We start from the raw sequence: 25,935 nt of genomic DNA on the forward strand, positions 1-25,935 counted from the left end.
TTATGTGCACCCACATGTACAGAGATTTTTTTTTTTAAAAAAAACAATCATCCTGAGCAATAGAGAGGCACAGAATGAGGATTACACACACCAACAGGTATATAAGAGGTACTAGGCCACATACTAAGTATGTTGAATGTTTTCCTTTACCAGCCAGTAAATAATGCACGGGAACCTGGCAGAAGAATGCTAAAGAGAGAGGATCTTGTATGTTCTTCTAAAACCTTCTGGGGAAATACTTGTTAAAAATAGCTACAGTTCAAAAACTTGGGGAATCAATATGGTGTAAGAATCTACTTAATGAATAAAACTCTTAAATTCTGATAGCAGTTGCTCAGGCTAAGTCCTAAAAGACAATGTTTTGTCTTGGAAAGATAAACAGATGAATGACTATATTCACACTTGATGCACTGCTGTGCTGACCTATAAATGCAACTGTAACATGATTCTGAGAACTAGCTTTTTGTAAAAGATAAAGCCTTTCTGCTTGGGCAATAAAGGTACAAGAAACAAGACCTTGATATAAAATAAAAAAAAAAAAAAATCTTAAAATTGAGATGAGGTCTACATCTCCTATGTCTTGTAGAAGGTATCTTGTAAGCGCCATGCAAAATCAGATGACACACACACACAGAGTTAATGGTCTACATGAGCCTTGCATTCAGGCTCAATCTGTTTTTTAGATAAACAACTGACTCCTCGGACATTGTTTCTGTGATCACATTAGACCAAGAATAACTTTGCAGTTTCATACTATAATGAAATTGCCTGATTGCTTAACTACATGAAGATAGATTGGCTTCCAAAAGAGAAGTATTTTTAATACAGATGCAATAAAACCAAAGTGAACAGGTATTCAATTCAAATAAGACTGATCTTGAAAAATACATTTTTCTGTATCAACAGACAACAAGTTTTATCTACCAAGGGAAATAAACGACCACCTTGGTTAGCCTTTTTCCAAAACACTGTTCTAACTGAAGATACTTTGACAGAACAAAAATAAACTCTTGAAATACTTTGTCTCTGTTTTCTTGAGCGCAGAAGAACAAAAATCCATGCCAAGAAGGTTACTAGGTCTAGACAAAGAGCCTGGCAGACACGAAAATAAAAGATTTTCTCTAAGCTAGACATTATTAAGTACAAAATGGAGTTAAAGTAATTTAAAACAAGGAGTAAGAGATTCCTTAAACATACAAACAGAAAAAGAGAAAGTAGAAATGGTATCATTTCAGGTTGGGAAGGCATCTAGAGTAGAGTAAGTAATAAAGAATAATACCTTGCCTGAACTTTGATTAGGAACGATAATACATGACATGGGAACAAAGGCGTAGTAATCAATGAGAGTTAGTATAAAGCTCTATTACTTTTTCTGAGTCAACTGCTCTTATAAACAGATGAAATGTAGGACAGGAACATATAGGAGTAAAAAGGCAGGGTAAGGAAATTGCTTGCTGGAAGGTAACAATGTATTTTGCTGAAAGAGAAACAGGTGGAACAGAAGTTTGGAATACAGTTTGCAAACGAGTCATGTAGAAACTGACCTTATCTAGTATTTTCAATAATGATTTTGAGACAAAAGTTAGGAGGGTTCTCAGATAAATATGGGAGGTTTCATCATTACAGAATATTGAAGTAATCTCATCAGCAAGTATCTGATAACATTGAAGATTGCTGTAAAAGAATGGAGTGAAATTTAATGTAAAGTTCTGAACTAACAAGCATCTTTGCTGCATGGGCAAAGATTTTACAGTTGGAAAAAAGACAGAGATTAAAAATCTATTGAGTCTCATATAAGCAGATACACAGTTTTGGTGACTCTAATGAAGGTGAAATATACAACAAATGCAGGAAAAAAACCTTTGAAGGAGATTTTTTTAAAATATGAAGGAGTTTGACTTAGGTAATTCATAAAAATGCAACCTGAAAGTTTCTATGCATCCCCTTTACAAGTCAGTCTGAGAAATGAACACATGATCAAGAAAAGATTGGTCTATTTAAGTTAAAAGGCCAACAGTGGCACAAAGGCAACTGAGTGCACTGACCAAGGAGATAATGACGTTCTAAAACAGGGCTGGAGACAGCTGTGCAGAGAGGAAAACTATTTTCAGTTTGCAAATTTTAGATGGTATTACATATTACAACATTAAAAAGTATTAGATATTGCCCAAAATAGGAGATAAGGTTCATAGAACCAGGAGGTGCCATTTACCTTTAACTCCTTTATTTCCTAAAAACCTTTCCAAAGGTGAAACTAGACTTCAGGGAGTACTAGTACACTCACTAAATAACTTGCAACTTAAAGGCAATTTGCTGTTTATATTATCCATGAGAAAAGCAACGCCTGTGCTTTAGGATCTTGCTTCTCTCTCAAATCTTACATCAGGTAGATGCCACCTACTTCTGCAATGGAACCAGCAAACCTTTACTGCAAATGATACAGTAACCGCAGTAACAAGCAAGACTTGAAAGAGATTTCCTGGTCTAAATTTCAGTTTTGGCTCCTGTGAATACATAACTGCTTGCTGCTGCTAGACTACCACCGCTCCTTACAGCACTTTGAGTTGCATGTGCGCATGAAATGGAATTGTTATTATTACACTGCAAATCTATAGAAACATGATATGATATCATGCAAGTAGCTTGCTTCAAGAGCAAGCAAATACAGACTTCTGTACAAGAATACTCCTTCAATAACAGATATATTAGAAGTGGTAGAGAAAAAATGGAAATGTATGGATGTGAAAGCACCAGAAAACATAGCAGAAGTGATATGAGAAAAATATGTTGATGGCAGGCATATTAGTAGTTCAGTTAAGTTCACAGCACTTCATGCAGCTTCTGGGGATACCCAATCAGTAAAACAGGGCAACCTAAAATAACTTTCAGACCCAAACAAAGAGCTGAGCCACTGAAATATGATGTTTGAATGATAAAAAGCAGGTTTAAATAAGGAGAACACAGGTCCATGAGCAAATCTTGCAAACTCAAGAAGTGGAACCAGATGGAGAGATAAATATCCCTTTAACTGTCAGATCCTAAACAGTATATATAAGGCACATCTGACGCTGACTTTATGGATACCAGTGTAGAGAAGAAACCTAGAGAAATTGTGGAGAACTTGATAGCTGGTGCCCAATGTGCTACACATCATTTCAAGCAATCTTGACCAGACAGGGGGGTACACATATATGGATGTCTGAATGCTGGACAGACTACTGAATGCATGTATCTTCGTGCTCTTGAGTATGTAGATACGAAAGTGTGACTGAAATACTTTTTGTTTTAAAATAGCATCACCTACCTGTCCTATAATAAATGGCATTAAACTTTGCTACATCGTCACTAAATTATTAACTATTGTAAGAAAGTAACTAGAAGAAAGAGGATCATTGTCTATCCTTGAAAGTATGTTTTTAAAATTTCTGATCCTTTTATCAAAAAAAGAACACAGCAGTAAGTGATACGGATTATTTATTATGTCAATAGTCAGTGAAGGAACAGAAGAAAGCCTGCCCATGCCTGAGCTGCTGATTATGATCAGGTTAATGTATGAATGGCTGAAATTACAGATTGGCAGAGATTGAAGTGCTAAAAAAGAGGAGCAGTAGAAAACCAATTCCTACAAACAGAACCTATGGCTATATGAAAATTCAGCACGTAGATGCATAGTTTTCCTTTTGGAATCATATTTCATAACAAAACAAAAATAAATCAATTGGCACGGGTAGTAAGAACTAAGATCCCCAAGGAAAAGAGAAGGAATGGAGGTGGAAAGTCAATATTGCTCCAGGAGGCCAACTCAGCAAGACATCAAAATGATCACCAGGCACCAAAAGATTCAACAAGCATTGGTGAAAAAGCCAGAACAGATATATTGAAAATGGAGCTAGCAAATATTTCTGTAGAAGTGAATTCACAGTGATTTCTATATGAAGAAACTGGATGAAAGACAGATGTAGCTACACTGCTGTTTGGAAAAAAACCAACAACAACCCAATAAACAAAATCAAAACCCCTTGTCTTGTGATACATCAGAATTCAAACCAGAGATTTATTTTGGATAGGAACCAAAAAGGTGAGGTAAGGAAACTAATGCAAGAAGGATGCACATCTTTTCCTTTTCTTAAAGTAATGCCAAACTAAAGTTACTAGAATTTGAAAAAAAAGCCCAAAAATTGGCCTTTGAAAAAGCATAATAATAAACAAGAACTCTTGCCCCCAAAACTAATTGGAAAAAACATTTCAAGAAGGAACTGACAAGCTGATGCAGCATAAGCATATATAGATCAGAACTCATGCAATGCACGTGTAAGCTATGATGTCTGTACTGAAAGATTACTCTCTTCTGGACGATAGTTTAAATTTGAAAAAAGAATTATTTTCAGGGAAAGGTTGAGAAGCTTATTTCTGACATGCTTGAAAGTTCACTGGACTCAGGAAAAAGAATGGAATTCGGTAGCTTAATAAAATACCAACCGGTGACTAAAAAAGAGAAATATAAGGAAATTTCACACATTAGAGCTTTTTCATATGATTCAGTATGTAACAGGTCTGAAAAGCAGCTGATTCTATGAATTCAAGAACTGTTCTGGATAGCCAACCCCCAACTGCTCTAACATTCTTCTTTAGCCCTGGTATAAACAGTTTTTGGGCATAAGACAAGGAAGGGAACTGGATTTTGCCACTGCTATATTATTCAATACAGATTCCAGTTACCAACAAGTATTATCAATGAATATGGTACTACTTAGAAAACAGATATATGATAAATAAAAGTAAGTCAAGTAAATACCTCTACTGAAGTTCTATGTTCATCTTAAACTTGATGACACAAGTTTTCATTCTGCCTCTCCAGTGACTTGTTGATAGGTCTATTTTGGTACTAACAAAAACCCCAAAATCCTACCCCAGTATTTTTCAGTCTTCCTATGAAGGGAATTTTCTATTTCAGAAAGGATTTTAGTAGACTTTGCTTTTATTATTTATGTTGTATTTGGTTTTTTCGATATCCTAAGCATACAAAGCTGCTTCTTTCTTAGGTACAATGTCTCAGTTCTGAAGCTGTGGTATTTAGTGTTTTCAACTAACAACAACCACCACCAAAATGTAAACAAATAATAAGACTTGTTAGGAGTCAATCATCCACACATTTTGCCAGGACTTTAAACAATGAGGAAAAAAGGCAATGACTATCTGGAAAATATTCTAGTATCTTAGTTAGTAACTGATTTGAAAACCACTGCTGCACTGTACTGAGAACCTAGGAGGGTACAGTAGATTGGTGTGTGTTAGTAAGCAGGATTCCTCAGCTTAAGGCCACGCTGGCTACTTTCTACTGCAATTTACATTCTCTCAGCATCTTTTCACTAAATATCATTTTTTTGTAATCCTGGAATATGCACTAAAAAAAATATTTAAGAGGACATAAAGCCCAGACATAATCAAGAAAACACTGGTATTTTTAGCAAGATCAAATATCTAACTAGGCCCATGTGTCTATAAACAGCTACCTGTTTTACAAGAAAAAGCAAGAAACCCTTGCACTACTTGGTGTGCGATTTCTTCTACAAAGACCATCCTAACAATTTAAAACATCCTTTGCATTTTTCCATGCTCCTCAACCATATCACAGCTAAACAGCTGTGCTAAAGCACTTGCTACTTAAGTCAAGCAAGTTCCTATGCAAACTTAATAAATAAAAAAGAAAAAAACTTTACTTGGGCATTTAGTGTATGTGTACAAACTTCAAAATTTATTTACACACTTTCCATAGCGTTTTCACCTTGATGACCACCTTAAGAAGAACTAGTAGGAATCAAGTTAACAAATATAAAGTTTAATGCACTCAATGTACACAAAATATCTACCCTATGGATAAAACAGCTTGCCAAATCATGTCCTGAACAGCATCTTATTATTAACTAAGAATTTCTGGTAAGCAACCTGATCTTTCTTCTGTTGAAAAATCTGCAACAATAATTGATACAAAAGCATCTTCTCAACTCTACCTGCTCCCATCTGCTAATGTCATTCCTTCACATAGTAGTTGTATACTAAAAGTCACAACACTAGACTGAAAGCATAAATCATAATTAGGTTTAGTATTAATTTGTAACTCATTTGACTGTGTGACAAACTTGCACATTCAACATTAACACTATGGTTCATGACAGGTGTTCAAAGCATAATTTCTCATTGACAGCAATCATGAAAGATGATTGAGATAATAAAGTATTTTTTGCCACAGAAATAATTCTCATCAGCCTTTTATTTTTTTTTAAATGTTTAATGTATTTTTCTAGGCTTTTTCATTTCAGAAATTCTCTGCAACTGAAACATTTACATAAGCCACAAGTATCGTGCTTTTTTACTTTAGGACTATTAGGTCTTTAAGTGAATGTCAACTTACAAATGACACAGATAACAGTTCTTAATAGGAGACAGCTACAGAAAGTTACAGAAAGTGATCAGCTAGCAGAACTAAACATACTATGCTACAAAGAAGGTGTGAATGGAGTGGTGGACAGATGGGACAACAGTCTTGCTAGAATCTAAAAAACTTCTGAAGATCAGCCTTGCTTGCTCATTTAAGTTGTAAGATAGAGCCTACAGACTTTTCTTACATAGGAATTAAAAGCTACCTGTCACAACTACAAATACGTAAGGATGTAACTTACCACCACCTAGGGTTTTGTCTGATTCGATGTAACTAAAAAATGGATAGCTAGGGAAGGGACAGATAACCAGCAAATAAAGTAGAGAGAGACTTATTCTTAAGCAGAATGTAAGGACTGTAGGGAATGAAGTAACAGGATAAAAAAAACAAAACAAAAACACGCTCTTGTTTTAAAAGTACTATAGTATACAAGTTCCTTAGGATCCTTCATAATCAAAGATAACACTGAAAGAAACTTTGCACATTGAAGTGGAAGAACTGAACATCAGTGAGATTGATGAGATTGCAAAGTGAAATACTTTAAACACCTCTTGTCACTGAAATGTATTCCTGGTGATAATTTAAAATCTGTCCTTGGCCTTCTGTATTTGCTTTATTTGACTTTGAGACACAACACTGCCAAAAATTAAAATGTTGATTACATCATTTATGTATGGGAGAAGTGAAGACTTCAACTTAAAAGCTGTGATTTTCTTTTGTACTAGTATCATCTCCCTAAGAGTAGAACAAAATTAGAATTTTGAAAGGATGACTCAGTCATTTGCTCTGGATACATTCTTTAAAGTTATCTGAAGTTATAGATCTAAAATTTTATACCCTAAGTTTAAAAAAAGCCCCAAGAGTCAACATTATTTGGAACACAAAAAAATATCTCCATATTTGTAACAGGTATTTCACACTACGTAGTGTATTGATTTTGTATCTGAAAAGAATGTTGCATTTAACTTCATGAAAATCCCAACCACAAACATACACCAAAATACAGTAAGAACTTGGAATCTGAGCAGCTACTGGAAATCACAGGAAAAATCTGCAAGCCACACTGTGTCATCCTAAACTTTTGTACGTGAGTTATTCAGCAAATTCACCTAACTTTGTTGAGAAAACAGTAAAACTTTAAAATGACCAAAACTATTTTGTAAAAGATTATCTGTCACAACCTATCAACTTTATGGTTGAATGACTGAAAAAAGGAGGACTGTTAGTGCAGTTTTCCCCTGAGTAAAACTTAGATTGCTTCTATATGTGAATCCATCTACTATAAATATGGTTTAAATGCTCTTTGAGCCACAGTAGATTTTGCTTGAAACTCAAATGCAATTTAGAGAACCAGGAAGGTGTTCTACAGAGATCTATTAAAAGCTAACAGAAGCAAGCTTGCTTAGTTTTGGGGATGCACCTAATGACAGACAGAGCAGTTCCAATGGAAATTTGTCTTGAGAAGTTCTGACCTCCCAAGAGGCTACAGTGAAAAATCTAACTACTTCTTTTAAAAAGAAATTAAACTTTTGAGGACTCATTGAAATATACAGGCTCTCAATACTCAATATTCATCATTTACTACTTTGTTAGAAAAAGAGATTTTCAGAAAACATGGAAGATAAAGTGTAAAAAGTAAAGGAAATTTAAAATTAAATCCTGTATTTTATCCACATGATCTGTGTGTATATATAAACATCACCAGGTTTTCCAATAGATAATTATGAAAAGGTAAAGACCTCTCCTAACTGATCAATCAGGAACATTAATAAAGCATGCTCCCATACCTTCTCTCCAATACCCCCATGCATTAGTAACCTGCTACTTACATTCATTCAATAGCTCTGCTCCTGTCATTGCAGAAGCTCGATTTTTTTTCTGACACACACAACTTTCTCCTATTCAGCAAATTCAGTAAGAGAGATGTAAAGATTTATATACATTTAGAACAAAAAAAAACCCCAAGAAAATGGCACAACAAAATAAACTGGAATATACAGTTGACAAAGAAGTATAATGCCACTAGATCTATGGTTAGGCCACCACTCCAGACAGTATGTATAAACAAAGAAAACTGAACCGTTTTTCTTTCTGAAACTTCCTCTCCTTTGTTTCATTTCATACACATTTTGGAGCCTTGAAATGAGTTCCTAAACCATCAAATGAGAATACTGAAGATACACACTTGCAGATTAAAGAAGAAAAAAAACCCACCCTGGAATATCAATTGGATGCTGAAGTACAATTTATCTTTATTCTCACCACTGCGTGGATCAAGAGGTCCACTGTAAATTTACTTCATATTGCATTATCAGAAAGCCAGGATCCAGAAGGAAAAACACAGTAAGTAAAGACATTTAGACATATTGAGTATCTTGAAGAATATGAATGAACCATATTTCTTGACAAATTCAGATGACATCTGAGAACTTGAGGGTACTGAAAAGGACTGAACAAAAAGATAATGAATACTTATTATTTAAAAAAAAACAAACTAAATTGAACCAAGAGCTCTCTAAGGGGAAAAGAAGCTTAAACTTTTGTGCAAAATCCAACCTTTAGGTAATAGCAACAGATGAGATTACCCTTCAAGTTTATTTTCCAGCTGGGCTTTCCTAGATCTTTCCCTGTTACCAGCTTGTACCACCCACTTTCAAAAGATGTCACAGAAAAGCTAGACTAGCTAGATGTTCCTTGGCACTCCTGTTATAAAAGTGGTGCGGTCTCATACATTTTGAACAAAAAACTAATTTTACAGTAATACATGAAAACAGGGCTTAACATGAAATAACAAAGTATAATCCAATTATAAGAGCTCATCTCAACTGATTTCCTGAAGAAGAGTTTCAGATTTTTAATCTGTTTTGAAGTTCTTGTAGTTTCCTTCTGTAATCTCTGAATCTTTGAGGACAGTCTAGAGGAGTGCATTCTGCTTCACAACAGATAAGCTTTACTCCTTCCCATTGTGATAACCTTCCTGAAAATATACAGGCTTCATCTAGAGCTATTTCATAGCAGTGCTGTCTCTTATGCCTGTTACTGGTCTCTTTTGGTTTTCTTTGGACACCTGTGTTTTGTTAACAGGCATAAAACTCAATGCAGTTTTTGTTTCGTATCACTCTTCTGCTCTGAGTGTTCTAATGTAATAAGAGTTTTGAGTTCTCTGAGGTTTTATTTTTAAGCCATCAGAGAAGTGACAATTTGTTAGCAAAAAAATGAAGGACCCGTCTGCAGGCAGAATTCACTGAACATCTTTTTAAGAAAAGCAGACTATATAATGAAGTTCAAGTATGCTGTCCATCAGAATAATTTGATTCTGTTACAGTGGAGTACTGCATAAAACAATCCCATAGGCTAAACCAAAACATTTCTACGGGTGGTTGCCAATAAACCTTGTTTGCTGACAGAAAAGAAAAGAGACAGCAGGAAAGAAGAACTAGCAGATGCTGGCAATCACTTCAGGAAGCAGAATAACCTTCAAGGATCGTGAATTAGATGAGGAAGAATGCTATTGTTTACCATCTGTTATGGGTCTATTAGTATGTCAGCATCCAGTGCCACAGAAAGATCCTTGCGATGTGAACGCACAAAGTGAATTCAGACAGTTTTCTGCTGCTGAAAGGAATCCTCTGAAGGTAAACATTACAGGCCTTGCCACTGGTCAATTCACCTAGTTTTTGATGTATGCTATTTAAAGTCTGATAAAAAGAGAAGATAATAGAGTTCACCTCAAAGATTAAATAGTAATAACTGAGTAATAATCCCACAAGGTTGGCATTAAAACTTTCTTTCTATTCAATTTAGGCTGGTTTTTGTTTCCAAATGTCAGGCAGCAAATAACTAAGTTTGAGCAAAACCAGTTGTTCTGAGAGTGTCTTAAACCAAACAATAATAAGGCGGGGCACAGAACTGCCCCATCCCAGGCTAGAAATTTGCACATACATTTTGTTGACAAAATACCACTTGCTTAAAATGTTACTCAGTGGCAGGATTTTCTATGTTCCTGGGGCTATTAAAGACATTCAAGGTGTTAACAATTTCATATTCATGATTGATATTGCAAGAAATAACATGAAACTTCAGTAACCATAACACATTGGTGAACCCACATATTACAATTGTGCAACAGTGCACACGGTATGAACTATACTGTCTTGCATTTATCTGTTACTTAGAATAATACAACCCTTGCATGCGAACCAACCTTGTTCAGCAGAAGCAATACATTAATGTGATAGATTACATGTCTGAGCATGGAACTTGCAAGGCATAAATGTACTTACTTTTGGTGTTGGACAGGATGCAGTGGAGAGACGAGAGGTGGCCTGGGCACGAGGAGATTCTGAAGGAGTAGTACTGAGGGAGGCTGTATCACGTGGGAGCACCTGAACACCACGAGAGATGATGGAATCTGGAATCTTAAAAGGAGAGAGATGGAATTAATAGTAAAAAATATACTGTATTTCAAAATTATGCAAAACCTTATATAAAAAATGTAGGAATACCCCTCTCCTCAGTCTGCATACTTCCTCATAGGCAGTGCTGGCAGTGGTTAATGGCATTTGCTCACAGTTTCAGTAACAAATACATAGCAAATATGTAAGATTATATTCTAACTGAAGTGGCACAGAACATATCATTTATCCTGAAAAACCTATGAATCAGACATACTAAAACAGGAAATAATAAAAGTATTGTTTTCCCTCTTAAGCCTCTGTTTCAAACCTAACAATGATCAACAGCGATTTCTAACTGTGGCATGACAGGAGGCAGACTTCCCATTCTCTAACTAGGGGACAATATTCTGAACAGAAAACCATTTATTAGCAATGACTGAACACCTCTGAAGAAATGTCACACAGTGAGAAAATTTTTCATAAGAAACGTCATGCAGTGAGTAAATAATTTTAATTCTGTGTACTGAAGACTTTTATTTCAGCTACAAAAATTCTTGATATAAGGTTTGTGCTGCAAAAGCTACAGGCCTCTCTGGAGGGAATACAGGAAAAAGCACTAGAAATCACCATGCAAAGCCAACAGACAGTTTAAAATGCATCCTGAAGGGAAAAATAAAAATTCATTCTTCTTTCTTTCCCACATAATGTAAGAGAAGGCCAGCTAGCAAAGCTTATCTGTCCTGAAGAACGTGACTGGCAAACTGGTAGTGACAGACGAGAAGAAGGCTGAGGCACTCAACAAATTTTTTGCCTCAGTCTTCACTGCCAGCCTCTCTTCCCACACCTCTCAAGGAGATGGACTGCAAGGCAGGGACTGAGGGAGCAAAGCCCCTCCCACCGTAAGAGAAGATCAGGTTCATGACCACCTGAGGAACCTAAACATACATATGTCTATAGGACCTGATGAGATGTATCCCAGAGTCCTGAGAGAACTGACTGATATAGTTGCCAAGCCATTCTCCATGATATTTGAAAAAGTCATGGCAGTCAGGTGAAGTCCCTAGTGACTGGAAAAAGAGAAACATTGCACCCATTTTTAAAAAGGCTTGCCAGCCTCACCTCTGTGCCTGGGAAGATCATGAAAGTGATCCTTCTAGAAGCTATGCCAAGGCACATGGAGGACAGAGAGGTGACTTGAGACAGCCAGCATGGCTTCACCAAGGGCAAGTCTTGCCTGACCAACCTAGGGGCCTTCTGTGGTGGAGTAACTACATCACCGGACAAGGGAAGACATATGGATATCGTCTACTGGATTTCTATAAGGTCTTTGACATGGTCTCCCTTAACATTCTTCTCTCTAAATTGGAGAGAGATGGATTTGATGGATAGACTGTTTAGTGGATGAGGAAATGGCTGGACAGTCACATCCACAGGGTAGCAGTCAACAGCTCAATGTCTGGATGGAAATCAGTGATGAGTGGTGTCCTTCAGGGGTCTGTACTGGGGCCAGTACTGTTGAATATCTTCATCAATGATATAGTGGGATTGTGCGCACCCCCAGCAAGTTTGCAGACAACACCAAGCTCAGTGGTGGGGCTGACATGCCTGAGGGACAGGATGCCATCCAGAGGGACCTGGGACAAGTTTGAGAAGTGGGCCCATGTGAGCCTCATGAGGTTCAACATTGCCAAGTGCAAGGTCCTGCACCTGGGTCGGGCAACCCCTGGTATCCATACCAGCTGAGGGGTGAAGGTGTTGAGAGCAGCCCTGCTCGGAAGGACTTGGGGGAACTGGTGGATGAAAAGCTGGACATGAGCCAGCAATGTGCTCTTGCAGCCCAGAAAGCCAACTGCAACCTGGGCTGCAACAAAAGAAACGCGACTGGCAGGTTGAGTGAGGTGATTCTGCCCCTCTACTCTGTTCTGGTGAGGCCCCACCTGGAGTGCCATATCCAGATACGGACTCCTCGGCACACAAAAGCCATGGACCTGTTGGAGTGGTTCCAGAGGAGGGTAACAAAATATCATCAGAGGGATGGAACACCTCTTCTACAAAGAAATGCTGATCAAGTTAGAGTTGTTCAGCCTGAAGAAGAGAAGGCTCCAGGGAGACCTTCTTGTAGCCTTTCAGTACTTAAAAGAGGCTCATAAGAAAGATGGGGACAAAAACATTTCAGTTGGGCCTGTTGTGATAGGACAAGGGGTAATGGTTTTAAACTAAAGAGGGTAGATTCAGACTAAACATAAGGAATCATTTTTTTATGACGAGGGTGGTGAAACACTGGAACAGGTTGCTCAGAGAGGTGGAAGATGCCCCATCCTTGGGAACATTCTGTGTCAGGCTGGATGGGGCTCTGCAGGGGGCTTGGACTAGATGACCTTTAAAGGTCTGTTCTAGCCCAAACTATTGTATGAACTCATGATTCTACTTCTTAGCTGGAATTTTAGGGGCATATCCTTTAGCTGATATTAAGCCACTTAAAATAAATAGAATTACACCAACTTACAACAGTGAGAAAGCGGTCTTATTTTCAGTTATAAAAGTGAATGTATCATTATTTATATTCTGTCTTTTCTGTTCAGTTTTATCACCTTTCAGTTCCAAAGAAAAAGAGGCAGAAGAATGCGTTTAGGAATAAAGCTTTTCTTAGCTTTGATACACTGAACCTTAGAAAGTCTGTTGCTTCTTATTACTGCAGTATTTGGGCTGAATTATGCAGGTATCACACTGGCTTTATAATTCACTAGACTGCTAGTTTAACATAATGATTAATTTTTCTTTTTTTTTTTGTGTAAAGTGGTAAGACATACAAATGATAAATCCCTCAGATAGGAGAGCTACACACAAAATCAGTTCTACAACACAAAATGCAGCATATTCTGCTATAAAGCACTTTTTACAAAGGCTTATTCTGATTTTGTTCTCATGATTTGAACCTCTTCCTTTTTCAGAGGCAGGACTTCTACCAGATCAGATTGATGTTACTTCCTGTAATTCACTTTTCTATCACAAGATGAGAAAAATGTAAAATTCAGATCTTTGAAGGAGTATATATACATATATTTAAGATCTTTCGCCTCATTAAGAATTTCTTAGCTCAGCCTGATATTCAAATTCCAAGAGAATCACCAAAACAACACCCACATTTGGGGGAAATGGCAGTAGCAGACAATAAAAGGAAACAAGAAATTATGATCCAGTGACAATCAAACTACTAACATTGGACATGTCCAGCCAAGATTTTTTTTAAATGGCGTGTTGTACTCAGTCTGCATCTAGGCATTTTGAGCACTCTTGTCTAATAGAGCTCTAGGGCAAACAGAAGCCACTGCAAAGTACCTCCTTCCAGGAACAAGCTTGAATCCTAGCTTTTGAAAATCTGTTGTATCCTTAGGATTAGAGTTAGGATAGTAAGACAGATTTGTTGCTTGTCTTTGTGCAGCTAAAAATGACCACCCTTAAGACTCAAGTCATTAAATACTGCTTTTTAATGTAATTTTATTTCCTCTCAACTTCCTTGGTTCCCATCTATAAATAATGACTGCCTAACTTAGCAACCTTGCTGTAGGGATATAGCAACCTTGCTGTAGGGATACTGGGTTATACCTAGGGGATCTTATTTCACTATAAACCCTCCTCCACACATTAAGAATTTCTCATGTTTATAACCTGTTTATAAGTTGTGTGGAAAGAGCTCTTGTTCTTAGTGTGCCACCAACTGCCTACTTGCTGCTCTACTGCTGCAGGCTGACAGCACTTTTTGCCAGTCAATGTCTGTCAGCATTTAAAAACCCAAACTTTCCTCCGAGGATCTTTCAAGGCTAAGTAACTTGTGCTGCAATTTCCACTATAAATTATGAAGTCAGAAGAGTTTCTGTTCATTACGGATGATTATGCTGGGGATATCTTCCTCTCCAGAAAAGTGCCTAACTGGCGTCTAGTTGGAGTATTCTGATTTGCAAATGATGTCTTAGAGATATACTATAAATAGAGGTAAGCAGGGACAATGATATTCTGATCATGCAAACAGTTTTTAGACAGAAGCACCATTTCCCTTCTGTTCTCTTTTTCTCCTGAAATCCCATCTTAAATATGTTAAACACAAAAAAAGGCTGACAACCATAAGTTTTATACTGGCATAGCTCCAACACTACCTACAACTTCTAATGCTTCCTTTCATTCTCCATGACTGAGGACAATACAGCAAAAAAATTATATTTTGATAAAGGCATAAAATAAAGACATGACACAATAAAAAAAAGAACGGTTTTAAGTCTTCAAATAAGACAACTTTTCTTTACCCTCCTCTGATAAAAAGCTGCACATATCTTGATATGATTTCGTACGGGTCCATTACCTTTTTTATATACTACAAGATCCCACAGCATAAATAGAATATTGTTTTTGCAAATGATACAATGATCCAGTTCTCCCTGGGTTTACTCTGGTTACTCTAGAGTAACCACATATTACATATTGTCTCATCCCCTTCAGGCAAGTAACTTTGGGGGTGTTTTTTTCTGTCAAACATATCCATCAATCATTCCTTCTAAAATTTTATCTGGTACCATCTTTTTCAGAACAAAACCCTCTCTCAGTAACAAAGTGACTGAGGCAATTCCGGTCTCCATTGAATTGCAGGGGAAGTAGTAACTTTTGCCTGTGAGAAAACTAAAAATTAAGAAAAATTTCAGCAGGACATTAATCGAAAAGAAAGTTGAAGATAAAGGGAAAAGACGATTACAGGCATTTAATTTCAAATGAGAATTATTCCCTAATCACTACTTTTATAGAAAATACAATTGCCATAAAACAATCCACATACAAACCTATCTAGAACTCTTAAGTTTCATCTTGCTAGCTTTCGCAGACACAAAATCTCACTGAGAGAATTAAGTTGGTTCACAGTTACAAATTTTTCTCTCAAAAGGTTTATTTCTCTAATACAACAGTGGAGTGTGTTAAGACCACCAGTAATAGTCTCTTTAAACCACTACAACCTGCTGATTTGAGAGAAGGTATTATTAAGTACACTGCATAAATTTAAATATATAAAAAATATAATGGATATATACTGTTCACTAAGTGAAAGGGACAATAGAATATGACTGGTGTTCGTGTGCATATGTTATTTGATATGGGGAATGTCTTCCTTAGGAATTGCCTTCCTTAGTGTAATCTACAGTTATGAATACAGTAAATTACATTTCATTCTTGATGATACTGTAGCCATTATTCTAACTCAATTCAAGCCTAGACTAAACCTTTGGGAGATGGAGAATATAGCACAGTATTTGGTTAGAGCCCACGTTATAACCTCTGGGTTATAATAAACTAAGTCCTTTCTATCATTCATTGAAGTAACTGCCTACTACTCACTAAAATCCAGTAATTTATAGTAAGTCCACTGTATCCTGACTCCTCAAGTCTTTTATTTTGGTTTTGAGAAAGTCTACTTCTAAATGGAATAGAAAAAGTAAGGGAGAAACTAAGTGATGAAAGTAAACTATGAACACCCAGTGCAAATGCTGTATTATTTTGACAAACTATTGAGAGAAAAAAGCAAAGCAAGGCAAACAAAGGGGAAAATGTTACCAAAATTTCATAGCTCTAAAGCAGTAATTTTAGGAGATTATTCTAATTATATTCAATTATTGAGTATATTAGATGATAAAGCAGATGACTAATCAGAAACACAGGTTTTATAGCCATGATCATCTCAGCAGCCAAATGATTCAAATTGAAAATGCACAGGAACTTCACCTGATTTAGCCCTGTATCTTAAACAGTATTTTCTGTAGCATGTTCTCTGAAAGATAGCACTGATGCGTCTTTGTTAGAAGAAAATAAGTAACACTGTCTGTTCACACAGTAGACTAGGAGGCAGGCAGTGTATTTTTAGCTACTGTTAGTGCAAAAGCCTCTTGGAAGTGTCTCTTACCAGTTCTCCTGCACTGCCTGCTGCGTGATGGCAATAACTGATGAGACCGGGGATGGGCTGTTCACCTTTTGCCATGATAACAGCTGAACTGGTGTAGGATGGATGCTTCTAATGCACAACACAGAACAGCTATGAATACAGTGACAGGAAAACATGAAACTATACAAGCAAATGACTGAAAAGGAATGAGGTGAAAACAAGTGTGACACTGAAATGCCAAGCTCATATGAACACAGCCAGTTTAGATCTCAGATATTTTCTTTCTTTAAAAATTGCACATAATATTTATCTGTGCCTATATCAAAAGAAATTAATCAATTTAAAATTTGCATTAATAAAAACTGAAACTTGCAAATGGTAATTACCTTAATTCATCCCTGTAAAGATACATGTAATCACGATTTTCTGTACATGAGGAGATGATCTCCAGCTGCAGCTGTCTTAGAAATGTCAAGATGTCTCAGACCTGAATTCACATTTCTGGAGTTAGAATGTTGCTGCTTTGGTTTAGAAATTGTTTAAGATAATTTTGAGTTACTTAGACTTTCAGTTCTCATAACAGGAATTAAAAGCATAATTTGTGGAGTAAATACAGAGCAAAGCAGTTTGGGAAACAACTTTTCCAAACACACAGGAATACATAGTCTTTCCATTTGAAAAGCAAAGACATAAAACTAAGTAAGTATTTATATACTGCTCCAAATAATAAGGTATTTCTTTGGAAAACATAGAATTTGAGCAACTATTATCTGGTTTTTTTCCTTTTGTGGTCTCAAATTTATTATTTTGGTTTGAGTAGTGTTGATCTATGATTACTGCCTAAATCAAGGCTATAAAGACAATGTGACAATATTTAGTTTTGTGGCAGAATTTCACCTCTCTTATGCAGACATGCACACTGGAATAGAGTAGTCTGGATAGCTTATTACTTAACCTGCTACCTATCTGTCACACTTTTTATCAACCTTTTTAGAAATCAGTATTTTCTTTTCAAAATAGGTATTATGGCTTAGAAAATCTTGTTGTGATTCTTTAATATGACACCTACTGGACTTTGCATGTTCGAGTGTGTGAGTACTTTGAATTATTAAAAAAACCCACTAAAAATTGTCACAACAGAATGGTATCATAAAAATGCATGTTATCGTCAAGATAACAATGTATCTCCCACTGAAATTCAAAATCACCTACTGAAACACGATTCATACATTTTTAAGAAGCTGTATTTCATACATACATACCTAAAATACATCTGTTTGACCACACGGATATCAATGTATACTCTTAACATGTAAATGAATACTGGTGTAAAGTACCTGGGATAGAAACTAAAGGGTCTCTCAGGGAACCAAGCCAGACTCACCTTTGCTGCAATGGCTGCTGCTGTTATATGTGAAGAAGAACTGTCCTCTGTTGAGGCAACTCCACTATCCTTCTTCTCTTCCTCCTCTTCTTCACACTGTACTCCTTTGTCTTCTGTCTGCTTGTGAGGGCTGGTGGTTGGAGGAGGAGAAAGAGGAGGTGGTGGTGAAGGTAGATCTTCAAGCTCATCATGTACCTCCTTTACTTTTACAATGGCATCCCGCAAAAGATCAATGGCGTGAGGTAGGGCTGGCAGTATAAACTGAAAGCATTCCTATGCACAACAAGAAGAGAAATGACTATGAAAAGTTACCCGCAGAAATAAATAGGGATTTTTTCAGATTTACTCTTAATTAAAATATATTCGAGATTTTGATATATCTTTTCACCCAATCACAAATGAAACCTTAAATGCCCTTATGCAGTTGCTCACAGAGGGTAAAAAAAACAAATTCAAACCCAAAACTGGGGACTATACTACATATTGTTGCCTTTATCCATGCAAATACAGTAAGTTGTACAACATGGCTACTGTAATGAAGCTAACATTGGATTAAAACTTCAGAAAACAAGAGTTAAATTTTCATGAATGCATAATACAGAAACCAGTTCACAGCAGCTGGCAGAATGCTAAAAAAACGCAGACTGAAAACATTAACTCTACCTCTGCAGGGATATTAGCTTCAAATCATTCCTATTATATTCCTTCACAATTAAGAGAACAATTCATAAGGGTTTTCATAATTACAGTTCTATATAATTATATCCCTTTTTTTTATTTATGGACTTATCCAATATACTGGAAGAATGACAAAGTATACCGATGTTTAGTGTATATAAATAATACAGATATAATATAGATATAACTTTATGTAACTCAGAAAAAATATTCATAAAGAATCCATTTTTCAAACCTCTTCTTACTCTACGATCTTAAAAACAATTAGAAAGTTTATTTTGTATGGCTGGAGAAAGCAAAAATGCAGACACCGTGTAACTGTTCTTGTTCTGTAATGGGCATACATACATACAGCTACCTCTGCTGCTAAAATATGCTAATATTTCCTCAAATCAAAGAGGGACCTCAGGACATCACACACTGCAGCCTCCTAGTCAGATCAGGGTCAATATGAAATTCAGACAGGATGCCGAGTGCTTTGTTCAGCAAAGTCTTGAAAAAATCCAAGAACAGAAAATCCACAACCCTTCCTGACAACCTGTTTCAATGCTTAATTACCCTTAAAGTGATTTTTTTCTTCTTTTCTTTTTATCCAGCTGGAAGCTACCTTCTTCAATTTATGACTATTGCCTCTCATCCTCCTCTCAGGCACCTCAGTAAAGAGTTTTCCTCATGTCATTTGAGCAGACTGCATATAAAAATCAAATTATTGGAAAATGATGGCAGGGTCACACGATTGCCATGGTAGTGCAGTCAGGCAACGTACAAGTTGACTGACAGAGAAAGCTGACATTATTCCTTTTGTTGCACTTCATTTTCGGTTTTGTCTGAAGCATAAGGAAGATCTTAAAAAATGTATTCCAACATTTTAAGAGCATCCAGAAAATAAATATTTTGTAAATAGATACTGTAACAAGTATTTGCAATAAATAAAAATGACTATGTAAACAAAATAAAGAGCAAACTATCCATCAGAAATTACTGGAGTTTACATAAACCATTCTGTAAGTCAAAAACATGACTCACAAACACTGTATTTCCTCAAAGCTTCTAAATAAGAACCTACCTTTCAGTCGCTCCTTTAAGAGTAATGAAAAGTCTACTTCATAGATTTATAAATTCTTTAAACATTCAATTTGGCACTCTGAAGAACTGGAGTAAACTGGATGAGCATAAGATGCTGTATATAATGAATATATATTAAAATATATTTGTAAACAAAATAATTATAATTTAACTGCAAACCTCAGAGTTATTGTGCCTCCACAGCATTATTTTTAAAATACTGAAGCATACAACCATCATTACTTCAGTAAAAAAGCAGACCTCAAGTAAGTGCTAAACAAGGACAAGTTGTGAACTGACCAATAATAATGAAAAAGTACATTAATGATTAACCCATTAGAGAAGCATGTTCAGCACTCCTACCACTGAAATAAACGTCTTACTGGCTTGACTGTTGATGAATAGGCTCCCAATAAGTACTCTCATGTCATTTGTAAATCTCATCGTTTTAGGCGACTGTTAGTAAAATTATGAAAATTGCCACAGACTCACTGACTTCAATGAGCATCTGGTAATTTCACACGTTGCCCTCTTTCATAACCTTAAATAGCTTTTGCAAAGCTAAAAGAAAAGAAACCAGACCAGAACAACACAAAAATGGAAGCATTCTACAGATCTTGGTTCAGTGGTACACACCACAGAAATGGTCTATGGAGAAAACACTTTTGGCATGCATTGTGTCCATTTTTGAGATGAAGCATTTATGCTGCTGCTGTTTTCTATTGATTTTTTAATATTTTATTAATGAAATACATATATACTGCAATTTCACAGCTTTATAGAAGCTTCTGGTATGATTGTATTAATACAATAGAAAGGAAATCAGCAAGTCATAAAAGAGAGAAATGAGAGAAATTCCTGGTAACAACCGTCCTATTTGGTTCCCAAGATCCCATTATGGAACAATTTTCTGTACTGTTCATCTTCAAAATCTTTACTGAAATCTGATAGATTAAAGAAGTTTCATATTAGAATAAATTGTGAACAGAGAGTATCACCATGACAGGAACAAATAAATCTGTTTATAAAAAGCTTCCTTGTATAATGAAATCATATGACATTTTTTTCTTTTCCAGCAAAATTTTTTTTATATATCAAACTATTGTTAAATTACTTAATAACATTTTGTCATTTCTTTTCCTCATCCTCTTTCTATAATTTACTTACTCTCTCAGTCTGAATGCCTCAGGGCAGAAAATGACAATTTTTTCTGTACCTAGCATGTTAGGGGTGCCACTGAACACAACAAAAAACATTAGAGAGTGTAGGCTTTTCTATCTCTTGCATAATTCAACAAAAGAAGTATAGATTTCTGAAACAAATCTTCTTACTGGAGTACCAGGTCTTTAAGATGTGCAGCCATGTACATGCATATGACTTCCCGCTCCTAACCGGAAGACTCGCAAGTCGGTATACTCCTGCTCCACCATCCTCCAATGCTTGTTGCATGTTTTAAAGGCTTTTTAATTTCTTTTCAATTAGAGTGCCTCATTAGATTTCCTAAAAAGGCTCTAAGGAATGGTGGAATCATAGGAGTGCTTGCTGAGTCCTTGAACTGAAACAAGTAGACAATGTATCTGAAAACCTGTGATGGCTGCTTAAGATAATAGTATTCAAAACATTTCCTCTTCAATTTCCAGGTGACAGCTCACATAAACATTCTTTATTTATCTCCAGAGACTTCAAGCAACAGTGACTGCAGGGCTGTGCTGCCAAACACATTAGTACTGTCTCCTCTGTGAGTGGGTCCTACTGGGTCAGAAGACGCTGATGAACTGCCGAGTATGCATTTGTTAGAGGCCAGAGGTAAAGACATTTTTTAACAAGGCCACTGACGTAGCCTGAGCCCTGGAGAAATGTGTTGTTGTGATTGATGGGGGATCTACCTTATCAGTTTTGTATCAGGTTGTACAGCCCACCATGCAGTGAGCAGTATTTGTGTGGAGAAGGCTGTTTTTCTGGACCTATCAGCCAACCATACAGAAGAGCGAGCACTGGAGAGATCTAGCCTTACTAACACATGCCAAAAAAATTCCTCATGATGTTTAATTGTGCTTGTCTTGGCTTTACAGTCAGAAAGTAAGCATGAATAAAAACATAAAGCCTTACTCCTCTGTCCAAACTGAGACAAAAGGCATGAAGAAAACAAACTGTATAAAGGCTGTAAAGTCATACTCATATCCAAAAGGTTTTAAAAAAATCCTAAAACTCTAAAAAATTGCATTCCTTTTTCTCCCCTCTTGCTGACTAAAACGAGGACTGTTCATACTCCATCAAGTTCTAACATACACTAAGGCCTTCCTCTTACTTCTGTGTGAAATAGAATGCTTTCTTGAAAGCTGTAAATAACACAGGGATCAGGTACAGGCTGGCTAGAGAAGGAAGAAGTGTAAGAGACCATCAGACTCTCCATTAGCGCTGCCTGCTACAGTGAGTGCTCTCTGGCACTCCATGTAACGCTGTCCTGGTCACACAGTACCTTCAGTCAGATCTGAACTGTATCATCCCTGACTGAGAGTGATGAAATATAGTGCTTCAGTTATAGAAATATGCATTTCAATTCACTTTTGTAATATTTGTTGAAATGGGTACTCTCTACCATTCAGAGCAATGAGAGCTACTCATCATGGGTCCTCAGTAGCACATCAGTAAGAACACTTCTTACCTGTGACCCCTTCTTGCTACCTGGCAGATTAATTATAAGAGTTTTCCCTCTGATTCCACAAACAGGTCTGAAAAGAAAGAAACCCAGAGTGAAATCCTTGTATGCAACCTTCTCCGCTGTAGAAATAAGAACAGAGCATTTAGGATAAATTCTATTATTTACCAGAATTTGTAAATTCAATTTCCAACATCTAGAAATATTTGCTGATCATGTTCTCATAAAACAGCTCAGGAGAAGCTGAGCTGAAAAAGCATCAAACAAGGCTGACAGATTCTAACATTTAATTGACAGTACAAACACTGACTAGATTTCCATCTCTTTTAGATCTATTTGTTCCCTTCACTCTATTGTTTACTTGTATCCAATACATTCTTTGATAAGGGTGCCTATTTGCTCATACACATGGTTCCTTTGTAAGACAATTGATAGTGGCAAAACTATTTCCCTTGCCAGGTAAAAACACTAAGTCATGCTGGTTGCATTAATTCAAATGTGTCTTATTTTTTTATAAAATATGCAATATAAGAAAAGCACAGAGGGAAGCAATTCTCAAGTGAAAATTGCACTTATGTAATTAATATGTAATTTTTCCAATCAGTCTTTCCTCCCCCCTCAAAAAAAAGAGACAAAAACAGCTATCAGAGATGAAAGATTTTATTTTATTTTATGTCTTTAGGAAATTCTTTTGGTGTTGATGCAGGGCTGAACTTAAAACACCCAAGTGCTGAATGCTTTCTGCTGTTCAGAGTTTGCCTCTTCCTCCTTTTAGCTAAATATTTTTTTTAAAAAAAAACAAGTACTGGATTTTGTCTTGAGTTTGTAAAGAGTGCTTCCTGTTTTCTCCACTGTTCATGAAACCAATGGTGAAAAATCCAGGGCTTGGATATAACGAGAAGAAAAAAATAAAGGACAAAAACCAAACCACAAAGATACAGAGGCTACAGTTGAGATAAATTGCATAACAATCTCTTTAACAAACACACACATGAGCCATAAGTGAAAACAGAATAGAAAAGAAAATAATTTCTTGATAGGTCATTACCAAAAATTTTGAGCCAAAGGACACAGTTTGTGGGGTAGCCAACATCCCTCGATTTCTTCTTATAGAAACAATTCTTAGTGATTAGTGTTATTTATTGGTAGCATGGCATTTTCTAGCAGGGTGGCAAGTATTCCAGTGACAGCTGTCATAATGCTCACAATGAAATAGCACAGAGACTATTTTTGTGCCACAAAATGACCTTTTGATATCACAGTCAAGCCAGCCTGAAGAAAAGTCTTATTTTCAACTGGCAGTTTGAATATTGCCTGACTCTAGCCTCTGGTTTCCCATACTCACTTCTTGCACACTATATACCCTCAGTCAAGGTATTTGTTGTTCTAGGTAGTTGAAGAATGTGCTACTGCAATACAAAGATGAAGCACCTGAGTTAAAGAAATGTGCTCATTCACTCTTGTTGCAGGAGCCAAATCTGCAAACTTGATCCAGAAAAAGCCATATGTGGGATACAGTTTGTGACAGATTCAAAATAAAGAAATAGGAATTATCCACAGAGGAATTAAAAAGAGGTGGAATTGTTTGGCAGATAGCTCCTTTAATAATCTTCTTGGCTCTTTGATTCTGCTTTAAATAGCTTCAAACATTATAAGCTAAATGGCCTGTACAACCAACCAATAATAAAAAAGGACTAAACCAGCAGCCATTCTCCTCAAAGATGCAAGTTTTGGCTGCCAATAATCACATCCAGTGGCTGAAGACAGAAATCGAGCTGCCAGAAATTTCTCAAGAGCATGCAAAAGTAAGAAAAAGTACCCAAGAACTGAATGGCTTGCAAAAAAATAGTGTGTGTGCTCACCACATAAAAGCACACAAAATATGCATGTTTTCTGGTTAATTTGAGACATAAATTAATGATATTCCTCCAAATGTAGAACAGTTCAGGGTGATCCTGTGGGTCTCATGTTATCCTCAGCCTTGTGATGCAGCGGACAGAAATTTTAAGAAAAAACAAAGCCGCCTGAGAAAGAAGAATACAAATACAAGTAAGGGAGTGGAAGGAAAAACAGGGGTGGGAGAAAGAAAAAAAAAATGGGTGTGGGAGGAAAGAAATAGATGTCTGATTCAGAAGTTGTAATGGAGAACATGATCTCTTTGGGAAAAAAAACATGATCTCCTTGGGGAGAAATTATGCCAGTAAAAGCAGAATAGATGGGCATGGAGGCAGAGTGCTTTAAAAAACCTCAATAAAGACTGGCATGGCATGGGTAGTTGACAGGTGAAGGGAGAGGGAACAGGTAATTCTGGGACAAGGACAGTTTTGGAAGCTCACAGGGAAGAAAAGGAAACACTTTCAGGAAAGACTCTGTGATGCTCTTAAGATACTCCCTGCTGGACCTTGGGACTGAATCTGAACTATGAGAGTCTCGCTGCCCCTCATTTGGTGTACATATCTGTGACTCCAGTCTACAAAAGAACTCACCACTTCCTAAGGCCGGCCCATAGTCAGGGAAAGAGTCTATAACTTCTAAGAATGTTTAAAAGTTCATGTGATAAAATTCAACACAATTGACCTAACATTTCCAAACCTGCAGGTGACTCATAGAAGTGTCAGCTTAATACTGCATAACGGAACCTTTGCTTTTGTTTTTGAAAAGTCAAAGAAATTACATGCAAAATTATGCATCAGAACTTTATTTCAAAATGAAATCAATGAGAAATATGCTTAGGAAAATTATATTTCATGTTAAATACTTTGAAAAATTCAGATCTACATTTCTGTGTACCTATAAATTAGTGTATGTTTTTGACCTCTCAATGTGTGCCTTCATTCTCATTGTAAGGGGGGGAATTATAAAACCATTTCAATTTGCAGAATTTTATATGAAAATATATTAACAATTTATGTCTTAGAATAACAAATGATGCGAGAAAAATCCCAGAGGAGTGAGTCTGCATTCAAAGAAGATTCTGAATAGAGCACCAGAAGTGATATAGGACAACCAAACCGAAGAAAAGTATATGTCCTTCCTTCACCTTAAGCACTTGCAGAGGAATTCTACAAAAAAAGTAACCATAACATACATGTGCTTCATGCAGAACTGAGATTGCACAAGAAACCATAATGTCATAATTTTGTAATATGTACGATCTGACTTTATGATCTGAACAGTGTTATAAAAATCATGGCGTTTTGCACACTGACTGCTTTTAGGCCCGAAGTAAAAATTTTCACTGGGAAATTTTTTAAGGTCTAACATGTTTGCATGAAGTATCTTTGTAATGGTATCTCCCCCTACTGTTGACAATTACTATTAAATGTGACTGTAGTTTAAGGGACATTTTCTTTCTATGTGGACGGAAGGTTCAGGCTGCAATCCGTTTTGGTT

General features: G+C 36.4%; 1 protein-coding gene across 8 annotated transcripts in view; it reads right to left on the reverse strand.

The window, feature by feature from the left end:
* The window catches only part of GPHN (gephyrin), a 296,920-nt gene that overhangs the window by 89,428 nt on the left and 181,557 nt on the right, over positions 1 to 25,935 (reverse strand). For 5 of the 8 annotated variants that reach the window (XM_037393798.1, XM_037393797.1, XM_037393802.1 and 2 more), the window contains 4 exons: positions 22,549 to 22,615; positions 18,141 to 18,413; positions 16,778 to 16,885; positions 10,723 to 10,857 (listed from right to left, as the gene is read on the reverse strand). In XM_037393798.1, coding sequence (XP_037249695.1) covers positions 10,723 to 10,857; positions 16,778 to 16,885; positions 18,141 to 18,413; positions 22,549 to 22,615 — 583 coding nt within the window. The remainder of the gene's footprint in view (positions 1 to 10,722; positions 10,858 to 16,777; positions 16,886 to 18,140; positions 18,414 to 22,548; positions 22,616 to 25,935) is intronic. The other 3 variants (XM_037393801.1, XM_037393804.1, XM_037393803.1) reach the window with 1 other exon arrangement.

Source organism: Falco rusticolus, chromosome 7 (genome assembly GCF_015220075.1).
Source record: "Falco rusticolus isolate bFalRus1 chromosome 7, bFalRus1.pri, whole genome shotgun sequence".
Lineage (NCBI taxonomy): Eukaryota > Metazoa > Chordata > Aves > Falconiformes > Falconidae > Falco > Falco rusticolus.